General features: G+C 35.4%; 1 protein-coding gene across 4 annotated transcripts in view; it reads right to left on the bottom strand.

The window, feature by feature from the left end:
• Positions 1 to 17610, bottom strand: part of LOC132110502 (mitogen-activated protein kinase kinase kinase kinase 5-like) — a 35998-nt gene that overhangs the window by 11112 nt on the left and 7276 nt on the right. For 3 of the 4 annotated variants that reach the window (XM_059517159.1, XM_059517160.1, XM_059517162.1), the window contains exons 4-13: positions 10072 to 10162; positions 9873 to 9937; positions 9725 to 9780; positions 9545 to 9592; positions 9394 to 9436; positions 9243 to 9315; positions 7798 to 7929; positions 5842 to 5904; positions 685 to 766; positions 28 to 147 (exon numbers count right to left, since the gene is read on the bottom strand). In XM_059517159.1, the coding sequence (XP_059373142.1) occupies positions 28 to 147; positions 685 to 766; positions 5842 to 5904; positions 7798 to 7929; positions 9243 to 9315; positions 9394 to 9436; positions 9545 to 9592; positions 9725 to 9780; positions 9873 to 9937; positions 10072 to 10162 (773 nt within the window). The remainder of the gene's footprint in view (positions 1 to 27; positions 148 to 684; positions 767 to 5841; positions 5905 to 7797; positions 7930 to 9242; positions 9316 to 9393; positions 9437 to 9544; positions 9593 to 9724; positions 9781 to 9872; positions 9938 to 10071; positions 10163 to 17610) is intronic. The other variant, XM_059517161.1, reaches the window with a different exon arrangement.

Raw genomic sequence — 17610 nt, 5'->3', positions numbered from 1 at the left:
CATACACACAAAAGACACAAGGGTTACCTCAAGGTCATCTTCATCTCCCTGGCTGAAGTTAGACTGATGATTATCTGGGTTGTTCATCTTATCGAGTAGCTCTAAAGCTAACCGTCGAGTCAAACCTGTCTGAGCCACAAATAAGTGCTGCATGCAAACACAGAGACAAGTACAAGTGGCTGTAATATTCAGACAAAAATAACAAAATAGAGGAACGTAAATCAAGTAAATAATTAATATTGACTGAATGAACACAGGTGCATTTTTCATATTACACATATATTTCCAATTATGATAATTTTACGGCAGCATACGGTGATTTAAACTACCATTCAAAAGATTGGGGTCAGTAAGAATTTTTTACTTGAAATGTTTTCTTGAGCACCAAATCAGCATATATTTGGATGATTTCTGAAGGTTCTTTTAAATTTTAAAATATATTAACATTAACATAATAATTAAAAACATTACTGATTTTACTTTATTTTTAATCAAATATATGCAGCTCTTGTGAGCAGAAGAGACTTAAGATACAGATATCAAGATACATTCTCTAACACATAACTCTCATGAGTTACATGAGTTTGTTTCATTGCATGCACACATACACATCCACTAAGAGTTAAAGAACTGTACTGTGTGGAATCAGAAACATAAACATGGAGATTGAGAGGAAATGTTTACCGAGAGCAGCTTCTCAGCTGTTGGTCTCTTCTTAGGGTTTTTTGTGAGGGAAATTTTAACAAAATTGTGAAAGGCTGTAGACCTGCAGAAAAGCAAGACAGTTACAGGGTATCTGCACTTTTTTGATCAACAAATTTAATGACTTTTAAGACCTTTTTAAGACCTTCAAGAATAAAAATTAAGACCATTATCCCGGCAAAATAAATCAATAAATAAAAATATTTATATTTATATATATACAGTACAGACCAAAAGTTTGGAAACATTACTATTTTTAATGTTTTTGAAAGAAGTTTCTACTGCTCATCAAGCCTGCATTTATTTGATCAAAAATACAGAAAATAATGTAATATTGTGATATATTATTACAATTTAAAATAATTGTTTTTAAATGTATTATACTTTAAATTATCATTTATTTCTGTGATGCAAAGCTGAATTTTTAGGATCATTATCACATGATCATTTAGAAATCATTCTAATATGATGATTCATTATCAAAGTTGGAAACAGTTCTGCTGCTTAATATTTTTTCAGAACATGTGGTACTTTTTTAGGATACTTTGATGAATAAAAAGTAAAAAAAAAAGAGAAGCTATGTTTTTAAAATATAAATATTTTGTAATAACAATATACACTACTGGTCAGTAATTTGGGGTCAGTAATTTTTTTTTCTTTCTTTTTTTAAATAAAATAAATACTTTTATTCAGCAAGGATGTGTTAAATTTATAAAAAGTGATAGTAAAGAAAATATATTATTTTTTTATTTTGAATAAATGCAGTTCTTTTTAACCTTTTATTCATCAAATATATTAAACAGCAGAACTGTTTCCAACACTCATAATAAATCAGAATATTAGATTGATTTCTAAATGATCATGTGATACACTGGATGTTACATGTGACACTGAAGGCTGGAGTAATGATGCTGAAAATTCAGCTTTGCAACACAGGAATAAATTATTTTTTAAAGTATATTCAAATAGAAAACTATTATTTTAAGTTGTAATAATATTTCACAATATTAAAGTTTTTTCTGTATTTTTGATCAAATAAATGCAGGCTTGATGAACAGAAGAAACTTCTTTCAAAAACATTAAAAATAGTAATATTTCCAAACTTTTGGTCTGTACTGTATATATATATATATATATATATATATATACATACATACATAGACACGACACTCTAGGCTGTTCAGGTTAACAAAGCACATTTGTATGTGAACAACAGTGCAAATAGTTAGTGCATATTTAGCAACAAAGTGCATATCAGGCAACTGCCTTCTCAATACTACAACAATACTGCTGTAAATAACATACAAACAGTGCGTAAACAAATCAAAATTGCAAATGACAGGTTAAATACGGAGTAAAAAAAAAGGGAATTAGTGTCCAAACAACAGCAAAGAACCACAATATTCTTGCACAATTTTTACTGTTGATCCGTTAAGCATCTCACTTCAGTACCTGACATGCAAATACAGTTGTTTGCTTTTGGTGGTCCTATTCATGCTTTTGTCCAACATGAGAACGAAGCTGCCTTGATTCATACTTGACAGACGTTGCCTTTTTATGTACGGAAAAAGTCCAAATCGAGCAAGATAAGAGGTTTTGTCCTTGCCACAACTAAATGTTTTTGCACATTCCGAGTCAGGGAACATTGCCCTGAAGATGGTGCTCACCAGTGATGCGCGGGTTGATCCAAAATGAGCGGGTGCCTGCGGTCATCCAAAAATATTTTTTATGATATTCGGGTCGGTCGGGTCGTTTGAAATAAAGATGCCAAATAAACCTTTGTGATTTATATAGTACTAGACACAATCTTAATTTTGATCAATGTTTTATCAATCAATTGGCCGTATTTTATAAATAAGAAGGAAATATATAGCAGACAATGTAATGAGGCGCTGGCACGATCACTTGCATTGCATGTTAACTGGAGGGTGCCGAAACTCAGCTTGTGCCTCACAGATTTGAGAAATATAGGCTATATATTGCAGAAAGCTTGAAATGTCTATTTTAAAATAAAATATTCAAACCAAAATAGGTAGGCTACTCTCTGATTATGTAATCCGCATCACTGGTGAGCGCATCACTGGTGAGCACCATCTTCAGGGCAATGTTCCCTGACTCGGAATGTGCAAAAACATTTAGTTGTGGCAAGGACAAAACCTCTTATCTTGCTCGATTTGGACTTTTTCCGTACATTAAAAGGCAACGTCATAGATCGATTACAAAACTATACAGGTATTCAAGCGCAGGCTCTAAGATGGTTTAGATCCTACCTGTCCGATCGCTACCATTTTGTTTACTTAAATGGGGTGTCATCTCATTTATCATCAGTAAAATATGGAGTGCCACAAGGATCCGTCCTAGGTCCCCTTCTATTTTCAATATACATGTTGCCCCTTGGTAATATTATTAGAAAATACGGAATTAGCTTCCACTGTTATGCTGATGATACTCAGCTATATATCTCAACGAGACCAGATGAAACTTCCCAATTATCTAAGCTAACAGAGTGTGTTAAAAATGTAAAAGATTGGATGACAAATAATTTTCTCCAATTAAATTCGGATAAGACAGAGATATTAATTATTGGACCAAAAAACACCACACAGAATCTTGTAGATTACAATCTGCAACTAGACGGATGTACTGTTACTTCCTCTACAGTCAGAAATCTGGGTGTTATATTAGACAGCAATTTGTCTTTTGAAAATCATATTTCCAATGTTACAAAAACTGCATTCTTCCATCTTAGAAACATTGCCAAGCTACGAAACATGTTATCTGTTTCTGATGCAGAAAAGCTAGTTCATGCATTCATGACCTCTAGACTGGACTATTGTAATGCACTTCTAGGTGGTTGTCCTGCTTCGTCAATAAACAAGCTACAGGTAGTCCAAAATGCAGCAGCTAGAGTCCTTACCAGGTCAAGAAAATATGATCATATTACCCCAATTTTACAGTCTCTGCACTGGCTACCTATTAAGTTCCGTATCAGTTACAAATTATCATTACTTAACTATAAGGCCCTAAATGGTTTAGCTCCTGCATACCTAACTAGCCTTCTACCATGCTACAACCCATCACGCACCCTAAGGTCACAAAACTCTGGACTTTTGGTAGTTCCTAGGATAGCAAAGTCCATTAAAGGAGGTAGAGCTTTTTCACATTTGGCTCCCAAACTCTGGAATAGCCTTCCTGATAATGTTCGGGGTTCAGACACACTCTCTCTGTTTAAATCTAGATTAAAAACGCATCTCTTTCGCCAAGCATTCGAATAATGTATCTCTTAAATTGTGAGTGTAGTTGCATCTGCATTTTTATTCTTTAGCTTGGGTTAAACTAATTTTACTTCAGTTTCAGCAGCTATGCTAATGATGTCTCTATTTTGTTTCTATGTTTTGCCACGGGATTAACATCCCGTGGTAACTAGGATTTACACAAGCTCCAGTCTGGATCCAGAACACCTGAGAAGAGATGACGCTGACCCTCAGAGGACCCCAGATGACGCTAACCTTGAATCAACAAACAGAACTAACAAATATTGCTACATGTGTGACTGCATCATATAATTACTATTAATTAATAATATTGATAGTTCATCATCTAGCTGACTACGTCTTGTATTATTATTTTTATTTTTCTAAAATCCTGTCAAACGTGCACAAACTACTAGCTACTACTAAATATTGTAGAAACATAATTTTCTGTAAAGTTGCTTTGTAACGATTTGTATTGTAAAAAGCGCTATACAAATAAACTTGAATTGAATTGAATTGAATCTCTGGCATTCATGGCGAGTAAGCATCGTCAACTTCATCTTTGCAGCGACACAGAAAACACTAGTTTATTACTAAACAATTACATTTCTCGAACCAGCAGGCCATTCTGGGTTGAGTGAGCGACCCCACGGAATGAGTGAACTGAGCGGAATATTCAGAAATGCGCTTCTCCGCTCACGAGCTCTGATCGGAACAAACCCGAACCTCTGCTGAACTTCAAACATCAAAATAGACATAGCCAGACTAGACTACTTTAGTACAAATTATGATCTTATTGACGATTTTGTATAATTCTTAACAAAATTAGAATATATATATATTTTTTTTTTTGCCTAGTTCCTATGTCTATGGCCCAATGACGCTACAATGAGCATTTTTTACTGCTTTTAAAAAATGCGGGTCAGGAAGCGGGTCGGGTACAATATTTTCTTTTTTTGCGGTCCGAGTTGCGGGCGGGTCAGTTGAAAACGTCGGTCGTGTGTGGGTTATTAATACATTGACCCGCGCATCACTGGTGCTCACGTCTTCGTTGGAGTGATGTCGGCTAACCATGTGCAAAGCCCACAGCATTTCGGCCTTCAGTGTAGTGGTTGGGGAGAATGTACCGAAGGCATTACTTGTACTGGGACCCGAAGACACCAACGCGGGTGTAACGTTAGCCTTTGAAGAAGATACCGATGCTGCAAACATCTGAATGGGGACAGTTGTTGCCTGACTGTCGGCATAGCGCTTGTGCTTCTCCACTTTCATATGTGCGTCAAGGGCTTTGCAGCTCATGGTTCCCAATTGTATGGTCTTTTTGCAAAGTCTGCACCGCACTTCGTATTCCGTCGTTTTTTGTAACCTGCTATATTTCTCATCATCGAGCCAGTTATCATTAAACCTGCACTTTCCCCTCTTGGCTCGCGTCTGCCACTCTGAATGAAACACTTCTTCGTCTGTTTCTATGACAGGCCTACTGGGAAAACACTGCCCCCTAAATGGTGTATGATGCCTGTGCTATAGGCACACGCTACTTTTTACTGTCTTCAGACAGGGACGTGCGCTGGTGAAATTACGTTAGCATGGAAAATAATTTTTCCGATATCTTTCTTTCATTCCGCCCGCATGAAATTTAATACCGCCCAGATGAAATTTAATGCCACTCTTCAAAAATTAGCGCAATTTAATACATTTTAAGACCTTAAAAAATGTATATTTTATTTAGGACATTTTAATACTTTTTAAAGATCCGCGGAGACCCTGAGTTAAGACAGAAAGGGAGAGAGACAGGGATTGAAGATTGTATCTGTTAAATACTCATTCAGAACACACAGTATAATTCTCTATAACTCAATTATACAAACAGCCCAGAGAGACTCACCATTTGGTCTTGTCCTTTAACTTGGGTGGCTGGAAGTTGCTTTTAGACATCAGAAATAAAGCCCTACACATACACAAAAAAAGTAAGAAAGGAGGAGCTCACATAAAGATACAAATCAGAGTAAATATGTGAGGATTTGGTGTAGTGTTGTCACGGTACCAAAATGTCAGTATTCGGTACCAATACTAGTGAAAATCCACGGTTCTCGGTACCAATTTCGGTACCAAAGCAAAACACAAAAATATGCTAATGAAAAAAAAATAACTTTTTATCACTAAAAATAAAACCAATGCCATTCTTTATGCTTATTTACAATTGTGTTTAAAGTTCTTCTACAAGTAATATAATTATGAAAAACAGTAAACAAGTTTCCCCCAAATTTAATTTGTCTTTTAATTTATGAAATTTAAACACATTTTATTTTTCTGGTAAATAAATGGGATTTGCTATTAAAATTAAAACATGGAAGAAATATTGTGTGATTAATTTTTAATATTAACAGTAGTAGCAGTATCACATACATTTTACAAAATAATAGTAATATTTTTAGCACAATGCCTTTATGTAAAAATTAATTTGTAATGAATGCATATTTGTCATTTATCTGAACTTAAGACTGGTGGTGGTGCTTAAGATATTTTTGTTCATTGAGGGTTTCTGTAAAAAAAAAAAAAAAAGTAATAATCATAATAATTATTATTAAAAGATAATAATACTACTAATTCTACTACCATACTAACAATATACAATGCACTATGGATTGATGAGCTGCTGGTTCATGAATATTAATCACGTTGTCTGCGTTCGGTCGAATTGATTTGCTGAAATCAAAACAGGGACGTTAATAGATGAGCGCCAGCCAATGAAATTGCCATTTGCGCATTAGCTCCGCCCACTACCGGAGAAACCAGCATATCTTCTGCTTGTTCGAAAATATGAATAATTCTAAATGAACTCCATTATTTTGACAGGAGGAGACAACAAAGAATATAGTTTACATGTAGCATGTCGATTCAGCGTGTTAAGACTCTCGCTCTCTCTCTTTGCATGTGTGAGAAACAGAGCTATCAGCAAAGCGACTGCGAGTCGTGCTCCTTCACACAGTTTACAGTTCGGCAAATACCATAGACAGTAAAAGAGGCAAATACAGGTGTACTGTGCGTCCATTGAGATGAATTGAAAAGTACAGATCGCTTGATGGAGAGAGAACTCTGAAGCGCTCAGTGTTCAGCGAGTGAAAATATATCTGCTCCAATCTTATAATAGCCTCGAACACACACACACTGGCGAGTAAAATCTAAGAATTTATCAGCCAATGGCTAACAATAGACAATTTAGTCGCCCTGAGTAAAATTTATTCACATATGCGAGTGATTTACTTGCAATGTAGAGGTTGTTTTGATGGTTTTCCATGAATACCTTTAAATTGACACTGGTTTTACTCAAATGAAATGGTAAAAAGCTTGTGAAGTGATGTCAGTTCTGGTGATGTTGTTTGTGTATTTATGTCCTCATTATTGCAAGCGTCATGCGATTCAGTCTATGTAGTAAATAAACCATCATTCATTCACACAGAGACATGCACGCAGAACATGCAGGATGCAGATTTCAACCAACTTTTGCGGCTTAACATTTTGAGATTCCGTCTGGGTTTTCTTCTTCGCGGAATTCTGTATGCATCCAGAACCGGGTTTGAACGGGTCCTCGGTACCACTGGTACTTACAGAAACCTGGTACCGTGACATCTTCATTTTTTTTTTTAGTACCGACTTGGTACCGAAGTACCGGGTCTTTTGACAACACTAATTTGGTGGTAGTCTAATGGTTAATTATAATGGCTTCAAACATTTTTGCACATAATTAAGTTAAGATTCATAACCACTTTGGGCCTGGAGCAAATGAATTGGTTAAAAATATGTCTGCTCATTGATAACAAGTGTGTGTGTGTGTGTGTACCTCATGGGATGAAGGTCAAACATGGGAGGTTGTAGTTCTGCCAGTTCTATGGATGTGATTCCAACAGCCCAGATATCACACAGATGGTTATAACCTCCATTCTTCTCAACTGCCGCCACCTCTGGAGCCATCCTTTAAACACAAGCACAGAGCAGACAAGACTTTAAAATCCACAAACACTACTGTTCAAATGGTTTTTCTTTTTAAAAGAAATGAGTGCCTTTATTCAGCAAGGACAGGTTACAATCTGGATAATAATCAGAAATGTTTCTTGAGCACCTAATTAGCATCATAGAATGATCACGTGACACCGTCAATCACAGGAAAAACTAGAAAACAGGATTTTAATTGCAATAATATTTCACAATATTTCAGTTTTTAACTTAAATTTTTTTTAACTCTTTGATCCAAAGAGATGATGCCAACCCCTCAGAGGATCTCAGATAATGTTAACCCTGAAACAACACACAGAACTACCAAATATTACTACAAATGTGATTACATCATATAATATTTTGTATGCATTCAGCAGGCGCTTTTATCCAAAGCGACTTACAGTGCATTCAGGCTAACATTTTTTACCCAACATGCATTCCCTGGGAATTGAACCCACAACCTTTTGTGCTGCTAACGCAATGCTCTACCACTGAGCCACAGAAACACTGTTTTTCAAGAACGCTTAATTGCTGTTAATAGTATTCATCGTCTGTTTTATAAATTTTTCCGAAAATTTCTGCCATATGCACATAAACTGACAGTCACCACTGATAAGCTACTACTAAATATTGTAGAAACATAATTTTCTGTAAAGTTGCTTGCAATGATTTGTATCGTAAAAAGCGCTATAAAAATAAACTTGAATTGAACTGAATCCAATAAATGCAGCCTTGGTGAGCCTAAGACACTTCTTTCAATCACAACTTCAGGTCTGATAATTTGCTCAATTTTTACTGAATTTTAATGAGTTGGGGAAAAAGTTTCTAAAATAATAGCAAAGCGACTGGTTCTGCCCATGTGCTCAGTTATCAAAGCTCATCATGAACAGAAATACACACAAAGTCTGACTAAGTCACAAAATGCTATTAAACTCTCCTGTTTATTGAAAGTTGTAGAGCTGCATTCTTGCCTCGTGAGCTGAACTTCACATGCACTTTAAGTGTCTAGCCTCGTCTAGCCGACAGTAGGTCATAGTTCACAGAAATCTACTGCCATGTTTCTTTGTTATTTTGGAAGTCATTCAGCATTTGGTCATTTTACTGTTTGAACTGCACCTGCTGTTCTTATGGTAGACTTCTATTTTATAATGTGGATTATGAGATTCTACGGACGTTCACAGAGTCTTAGACATTTTATTATGATGTTATTCCATTTTTTCCCTTGTTGTAATATCTTTTCCAGACTTTTCAAATGTACATAGAGCTGAATCATCACAGAACAGGTCTTACCAGTAGGGCGTCCCAATGAAGGATTTCCTTTTTGCCATGGTGGCCGTTATTTTAGCAGCGACTCCAAAGTCAGCTGTAAAACAGGAAGATTTTTTTAACATTCAAATGGCACACAAACACACACCCTGCAATTATTGTGTGACCATCTCACCTAATTTGACATCTCCATTGTCAGTGAGCAGAATATTCGCCCCCTATTGCACAACGAGTTGAAAGTTATTAACTAGCAGTTAGAAAGATAGTTTGAAACAGGTAGAACACCAATATAATGAATAGATATAATTATTATAAAGCAGTATTACCTTGATATCTCTGTGCATCTTCCCTTTGGAGTGCAGATAAGCCAGACCCTAAACACACACACACACACACACACACACACAAATCATCTCAAGATGTTTAAAGGTTTAATATAATAATACATAAAGTCTCTACAGCATTAGACCATGTGAAGGATCTGAACCATGTTTGAAGGACCTTACCTGTAATGTCTCTCTGCACACATAGGCAATCTGAAGTTCAGAGAGTGGACCTGTAACTGAACGTCCACAAACACACACATATTTAGCAGTGTCATATGGGATAAAAAAATGGAGGGTGTATATTTTTTAAAACACACAACCAGTTTACCATGATAAATGTCTTGTAAGGATCCTCCACCGCAGTATTCCATACAAATCCACAATTTCTCACGGCTAGAGAGACAGAGAGAAATATATATATTTAAGCTTAAATGTGGGGTATTTAAATAAATCTTTTAAATATCTGAAATCATATGTTTTATAATCTAAATAAAATGTAGTGATCTAAAATTTCAGTTATTTGTTACCAGAGGTAGCTGCCAAAGTAAGCCACAATGTTGTGATGGGTGCATTCCTTCACCATAAAAATCTCCTGCTGGATGATTGAGAAATCATCACCTAAAAGAGAGAGGAATTAATATATGAGAGCTGTATAAATTAAACAGTGAAAATAAAGTACTTGATTCAGATATAGACAGCATATCAGAACTCAGTCAGTTTCATTTACTTCTCCTAAGTGGATTTTTGTGATTTAGTTTCCACTTACAAAAAAGAACTCCTAAGCTGGCACTCATTCACTCTTTGATCTCTTTACCCTCCTCGTCTCTAATGCTAAATAAAGCCTGTAAGTGTGATGGGTTTCCCCGTTTCTTCCAGTAATACAGATAATTAGCTTAGCTTCCTACTGAATCTGTGTTAATACCAACACATGTCATGACAACACTCATTTCTGGACTCTTTTTTTATGGTTAAATTACTTTTATCAAAAAAAGTGTCTAATGCCTAATTAATTAAAATCATGAAACTTGCAATTTAAACATCAATTAAAACAATTTAACATCAATTTATTAAAAGTTTAACAAAAATGACACGTCTAAGGCCATATGAAATTTTTTTTTTCACCTTCTGTTTTATTGTTACCAAATTCTATTTATGCATGTCTAATTATTTAAATGCATAAAAAATATTTAATTTATTAACATTTATTTTTACAATTGCCTATTATATATATTTTTTCCCCTCTCAGAAATTCTGTTTTGCATTTAATTTATTTTTCTAGTTATCAAATGAAGACATAAAACATAAAAAAAGTATTAACATTAAACCAAGAAAAAAATATTGTGTAATCATTAGTATTTATATAAAATAAAGTTTTAATTATTTTAGTAATAGTAGTAGTAGTAGTTGTAGTATTATTTACTGAACAACAACAGTAATATATTTCAGGCACAATAATTTCTTCAAGTTAAACCAAACTTTTATTTTGATAGGCTGCCATGAACAAATAAGAAAATTATATTATTTGAGAGACAAAACTTTTGTATTTAAAAACATATTTGTCCCACTACAGGACCACTTAAGTGAACTTTTATGTGATTTTAAAATTTATAATAAAAACTTGGTGACCAACAGCATCTAAAACATAGACTGAACAATAAAAGAACAACAACAATAATATAATATAATTTCATTATATAATATAATTTAATTTTGGCAGATGCTGAAATCACCACAAGCGTCGCATGTGCTTCAGTGCGTGTAGTAACTGAAACAGCGCGTCTGTGCCTTTCATTCACACAGAGACACGGAACATGCAGAATTCATATTTAAACAGTATTTTTGTTGCTTCATATCTACAGATACTAGTCTGTATCGCGCTTTGATTTAAGTATAATGCCTACTTTTGATTAATTCACCCAAACTCTGACAAATTCTGTGACGTTCTGCGTTAAACAGTAAATTCCTTTTTTATGACTGGATTACGCGATTCTGTATCATCAACTAGCATCACTCTCTATGACCGGTGTATATATATACTCGATGACCTATGTATGTATGTATGTATGTATTAGGGGTGCGCTGATCACGATCGATCGACTGCGCAAATCCACGTTCATTTTCAGCATTTATTTGCGCAGCTTCTCAGTTAACAACGGCTCTGTGTAGTAACAGCTGCTCTATGTGAAATCATGCACCTGATGGAATTATCGCTGATTAGAGAACTGGGTTTACTGACGAGATGTGCATTAATGATCGGAGCACCCCTAGTATGTATATCTTTTTTTTTTTTTTTTTATTGGCCAAAGGACACGATACATTTAAGTATTTGACTTAGATTATAGATTACAGTGCATGTGAATGCATATGGATCTTCTACATTTTAGATGCTGTTGGTCACCAAGATTTAAATTATAATTTTAAAGAATATAAAGATGCTATAAGCCAAAATTTCACACCTCAAGCTTCACAACCTGCCCTGTTAAAGGAGTGACACACACACAGTGTGAAACTGAAAATCTCATTACTCATGAAACTCACACAAAAATGATACAGACAAGAAAATACCACTACGATGGAGAAACGCGTCCTCCCTTAAAATATAAAACAAGGTGAATCATGAGTTATTAGATTTTAAAGTTATTCACAACATTGTAAAAACTGCTTTTTAATACGATGACAGAGGTAGTGCAGTTTCTTAAAACAGCCGTTTGATATGTTCTATAACCTCAACCCTGAAAAAGTGTAATAGATGTAAACCAGCTATAGCCACTTCTCTATTCTGCTGCCGACCTTTAACTTAGAAACTCACACACAAAACACAACCACCTCTTGTTTCACACAGACTCCATGCTAAGATATAAAAAAATAACATCGTGGTCAGAACAGTGGCAATGACTAGAAAGAACAATCAGTCACACTTTTGCATTTTAAAACCTCATCCATGGGACATCTGCAGAATCACAGTGTATGTTTGTGTGACAAACAAGAATCAGCACAGCAATGAAGTCAAGCCTCCTAGCTCTGACCACTTCCTCTCCACTCAAGAAAAACAGGCCATGGCCAAGAGTGTGTGTCTATGAGATAATGAGAGCCTGTGTGTCAGAAACAGCAGCAGGGCCTGAGGGTTTGTCTGCTGAAAGCTGAACTCAGGCAGCTTCCTCTGAGCTTGATGCACTTCTCAGAAAACAAGCTGTTAGTATTTAGTAGTGTCAACTATAATAAATCAAGCTAGCCATAGCTAAACCCGTCCCGTTGGCTACAATCCCCCAGCTCCTCGATCTTTCGGATTGGAAATCCCACACAGACTAAACTAATTACAGTTTGGGAGAGGATACATCACTCTGAGATTTTTACTGTAATTCAACATCATTATACAGCCATTTATATTGAACTGATGGACACTTTACAAAAATCACAAACTATGTACTGAATTCACACAGCAATGCAGATGTTTTTTTGACTCAAACTTTATTATACTTTTCTAGCGAACAGTTACCAGCAATGACAATACTAATTTCCATCAACTTAAATCCAGTATAACATCTTTACTAATGCAATCCTCCATTGCAATGTCAATTTCAAAGATGACCACCGTTGTAAATCTGACAGTGTTTTATTCTTAAGTGTAACATAATTCTCAGAGCTGTCATTTGAAAAACAGGGAGGAATACATAGACCAAGGTAAGTAAATTTTGAAGTATGCCACTGAAGAGGTAAACTGTTAGGAATAGGAAGCTTCTTCACTGCGTCATTTAATGGAACTAATAGGGATTTCTCCCAATTTATTTTATATCATGAGAAGGAACTAAATCTGGAAAAAACATTCATAATCGGAGAAAGTGATTGTGAGTATTGCACATCATTTTACTCATTACCGCAGGTTTTGTGCTTATAATGCGGAAAATTCCTACATACACAACAAAGAAGCTCAGGACACTTGATGGAATTTATCATTTGTGCATTTTTAAGTCTTGCCAATTTAAAAATGCCTTTGATTTTAAACCATATGGTAAAAATACAATAAAAAGTATTACAGTAATATTGTAAAATATTATTACCACTTAAAATAACAGTTTTCGGTCTTTTAAAATGTATAAATATATATTTTATAAAGTAACTTACTAAATTAATATGTAAAAAAAAATGAAACTAAACTTTTAAACAGTAAAGTATCTTATACTATAATTACAGCCTAATGTGTGGTTTGTTTTGAAGGGAGACAATTCCATTTGTTTGTCATGAAATTGTTTTTTAATCGTCTTTTACACCAATACTTTATTACACTTTTCTAGCGAACACAGTTACTAACAATGACTAATTGCCCATACCGTTGTCTTAACCAATCAGAGATAGTGAAGAGCGGAATTTAGTTCATCAGTGTTCTATGTGACAAATTTTTACTGATGTATGATACAGGTTAAGAAATCAATGGAAGATGCCACTTTTTTGGCCTTTTGCCATTTTATTGCAGACGTGTTCAATGCCGTTAGTAAGTTTAGCCTCCTACTTCAGTAATGAGATCATCCTACCACAGGTAAGGGAGATTGTGTTTGTGGTCATGTTCAGCTGTGTTAATAATACTGCACTGTTATATCTAAACCTTGAAAAACTGCTGGTGACCACAGAGGCAATGGTTGCGAGTCCCGAGCCTAGTGGCTAGTTCCAGGCTGATATGAGGCTGCAGAGAAGGCAGCAGCAGGAAGAGGGTTTACAAATCTACAAATTTCAGGTATATATGTGATTCTTTCTCCCATTTAAACAGAGAACAGTCTATTTTTACAAATATTTCTTATATTTAACTCACAATCTCCATTTATGGTTTATGAAACACACAGACAATAACACTCAAAAGTGGCATCAAAGCTGGCAGGAAATTGTGTTGCTGCCACTAAACTTAAATTAATGGATGCAACAATCAAATCCACTGTAAAACATCTGAAAAACAGATTCAGTAGCCTCCTAGTCACCGGTCTTATAAACACATGTGGATGAGAAATATTGTTACTCATTTACTAAAACGTATTTGTTCGTACAACAGGGGAGAGTGCTTCTGAGTCTGACACAACCAAGGCTGTCAAATGCTTCAACATTTTCAATCATGATAGCTGGCCAGAGAACCAAGAGGACTAACTGGACCATGGTGCTGATGACCTTGTTAAATGCAAAGCGGTTGAAAATTTGGGTGCACCTATGAAAAAAAGTTAGGCACACCTGTGCAACTAGTGCAAAAATTTAGTCTAGAGCCCTGAAACGTTATCTGATATTTGACAAGATTCAAGATTTTTATTCATCACATACACGATTATATATAGAGCATATATAACCAGCAGTGAAATGTGAGTCAGGTTCGCTCCATGGACAGTGTAATTATTAAAGAACACAACACAGATGAAAATATACATAAATATAGCTATGAAAGAATGAAATAAAAGTAAACAATAAAAATAGAAGAATAAAATATAAAAAAGATGAACACTGTAGAATAAAATATAGAATAGAAAATAATGTGCATGAACGTATAGTGTAGTCTTAAATATTAAGATCAAGTAAATATTAAGTGGAGACATGTAGATGTTAAGAGGCTGGTTTTGAGTTTAGGAGCCTGATGGCCTGGGGGAAGAAACTCTGGACAGTAAGGACAGACACTAGTACCAACTATCTAATATAATTGAGTTTATGTAATAATAATACAAATAAAAAATAAATAAACAAAAGGAAAGCTGCAAGAATAAAGAGTGATTAGATGAATTGCATAGTCCTTCTTTGCCATGAAAATTAACTTAATCCCAAAAAAACCTTTCCACTGCATTTCATTGCTGTCATTAAAGGACCTGCTGAGATCATTTCAGTAATCGTCTTAACTCAGGTGAGAATGTTGACGAGCACGAGGCTGGAGATCATTATGTCAGGCTGATTGGGTTAGAATGGCAGACTTGACATGTTTAAAGGAGGGTGATGCTTGAAATCATTGTTCTTCCATTGTTAACCATGGTGACCTGCAAAGAAACGCGTGCAGCCATCATTTTGTTGCATAAAAATGGCTTCACAGGCAAGGATATTGTGGCTACTAAGATTGCACCTAAATCAACAATTTATAGGATCATCAAGAACTTCAAGGAAAGAGGTTCAATTCTTGTAAAGAAGGCTTCAGGGCGTCCAAGAAAGTCCAGCAAGCGCCAGGATCGTCTCCTAAAGAGGATTCAGCTGCGGGATCGGAGTGCCACCCGTGCAGAGCTTGCTCAGGAATGGCAGCAGGCAGGTGTGAGCGCATCTGCACGCACAGTGAGGCGAAGACTTTTAGAATCGCCTAGGGCTGTCAAAATAGCTGAAAAACTAAGTTCGAATTTTTTACTTAAATATGATCAATATTCGAATTTAAAATGCATAATAATTTCAGTTAGGGTGAAGAAAAGCTTTTTGCTTCTCTTCTGAGGCCTCAAGATATTACTTGAGATATTACAAAATATCACTGCACGTTTATTCAAAGCATTAGAATACATGACTGAAAAAACAACAATATTTAAAATTTTTATGAACAATTATTATTAATTAAGTTGCTTAAAGAACTATAAAAAAAACAGCGTCAAGTATACATGCATTGTTAAATAAATAAAAAGGGCGGAAAACCAGTCACACAGAATACATTTTTTTTTTTCATTTAAAAACATGAGATGCAGTGGTATGGGGAACAAAAACCCAACATAAAGTCTCGAGATATTTTTAGAAAATTTAATTAAATACATAAATTTTACATGTCTTTCTAAACATGCGGCTCTCTTGTGTGAGACGCGAGTCCAGCGGTGTCCCTCTAGAAAATGTGCAAAATATGCGTTCTGTGTGAATGGTTTGGTTTCAGTTTTGATGTAAACAAGATATTCTCCACATCGATGTTCTCTCCTTTTTTTTTTTTTTTTTTGTAGTGGCTTATAAGTAACCTTATAATGCAATGCCACATACATCGTCATCGCATCTCATGCGCTACTGATAAAGATCAAGTATACTTCGGCCGTCCGCACACTGTCTGCATTATGTCCTTTTCGTCATCCGCGTGCTGGCATTTTTTGAGACCGCGCGGACTGTGCGCGTACACGAGGTGAAAGATGAGACAGCAAATACTGCGTGTCGAGCTCGTTCGCCTTTGAAAGATGTGTAGACACTGCTGTGCGCGCGGCGAGATGGAATGGAACACCGGCTGTGAAGTGCCGGGGCTCATAAGGCAGCTTCCTTATATTACCTATATTTGGTGTTATTTGCCGTATAAAACTTATTTAGACATGCAAAATCGATTTTACAATCGATTCAATGAACACTTGTCACTCAAATCAAACAGGATTTTTATTCACAAAAGTGACAACCCAAGAAAGCAAAGTAAACGGTCTCTCATTTGTAGGTTGCATTGATACCTAGCGTTGGATGCAAGTAAAACAGTATAACAGTACCTCATTTTTTTCTTCTCACCTGAAATTCATGCAATAAACATGTTTTTGACAAAGATTTAAATTTGTTTGTGGTCCATATAGCCTGCATCAAAATGAGGTTTGCAATCATGCGCCCGAAGGCACGGGTTGAACACCCAGTCAGTGACGCCACGATATACTAATTTGTTTAAATTCATACCTACGTCATCACCATCACCAAAATTTTCCTCTTTTTTTTTTTTACATTGAAACTTGAAAATAAAATATAGATACCTACCGACCCTTTTTTTTTTTTTAATTACTGTTACTGCAAACCAAAATATTTTTAAGGATGGCCTCATATTTAACATTTCCACAAACAAAACTATGAACAAAACCACCCATCTGCTCTCAGCAGTGAAATGATAGCCCAGACTTCCACAGTAAAAAAACACTCTTGACAGATGTCCCACTGGTTAGAAACAGTTGCTATGCTCTGACTGGATCATTTCTAGGTGGTGTAGTGTAAAAAAAGTCAACAAACAACAAAGAAATCTGTCCTCGACATCGAAAAGAGTCTCTCCGCGCAATCCAAGTGTTTAGTTTTTTTTTAAGATCCTTCCATGCAGCAAGGTAAGAGTAAGTGCAACAAAAGTTACAGTCAGCTTT

This window comes from Carassius carassius, chromosome 30 (assembly GCF_963082965.1).
Source record: "Carassius carassius chromosome 30, fCarCar2.1, whole genome shotgun sequence".
NCBI classification, from domain to species: Eukaryota; Metazoa; Chordata; class Actinopteri; order Cypriniformes; family Cyprinidae; genus Carassius; species Carassius carassius.
This window is presented reverse-complemented; position numbering and strand designations above follow the sequence as displayed.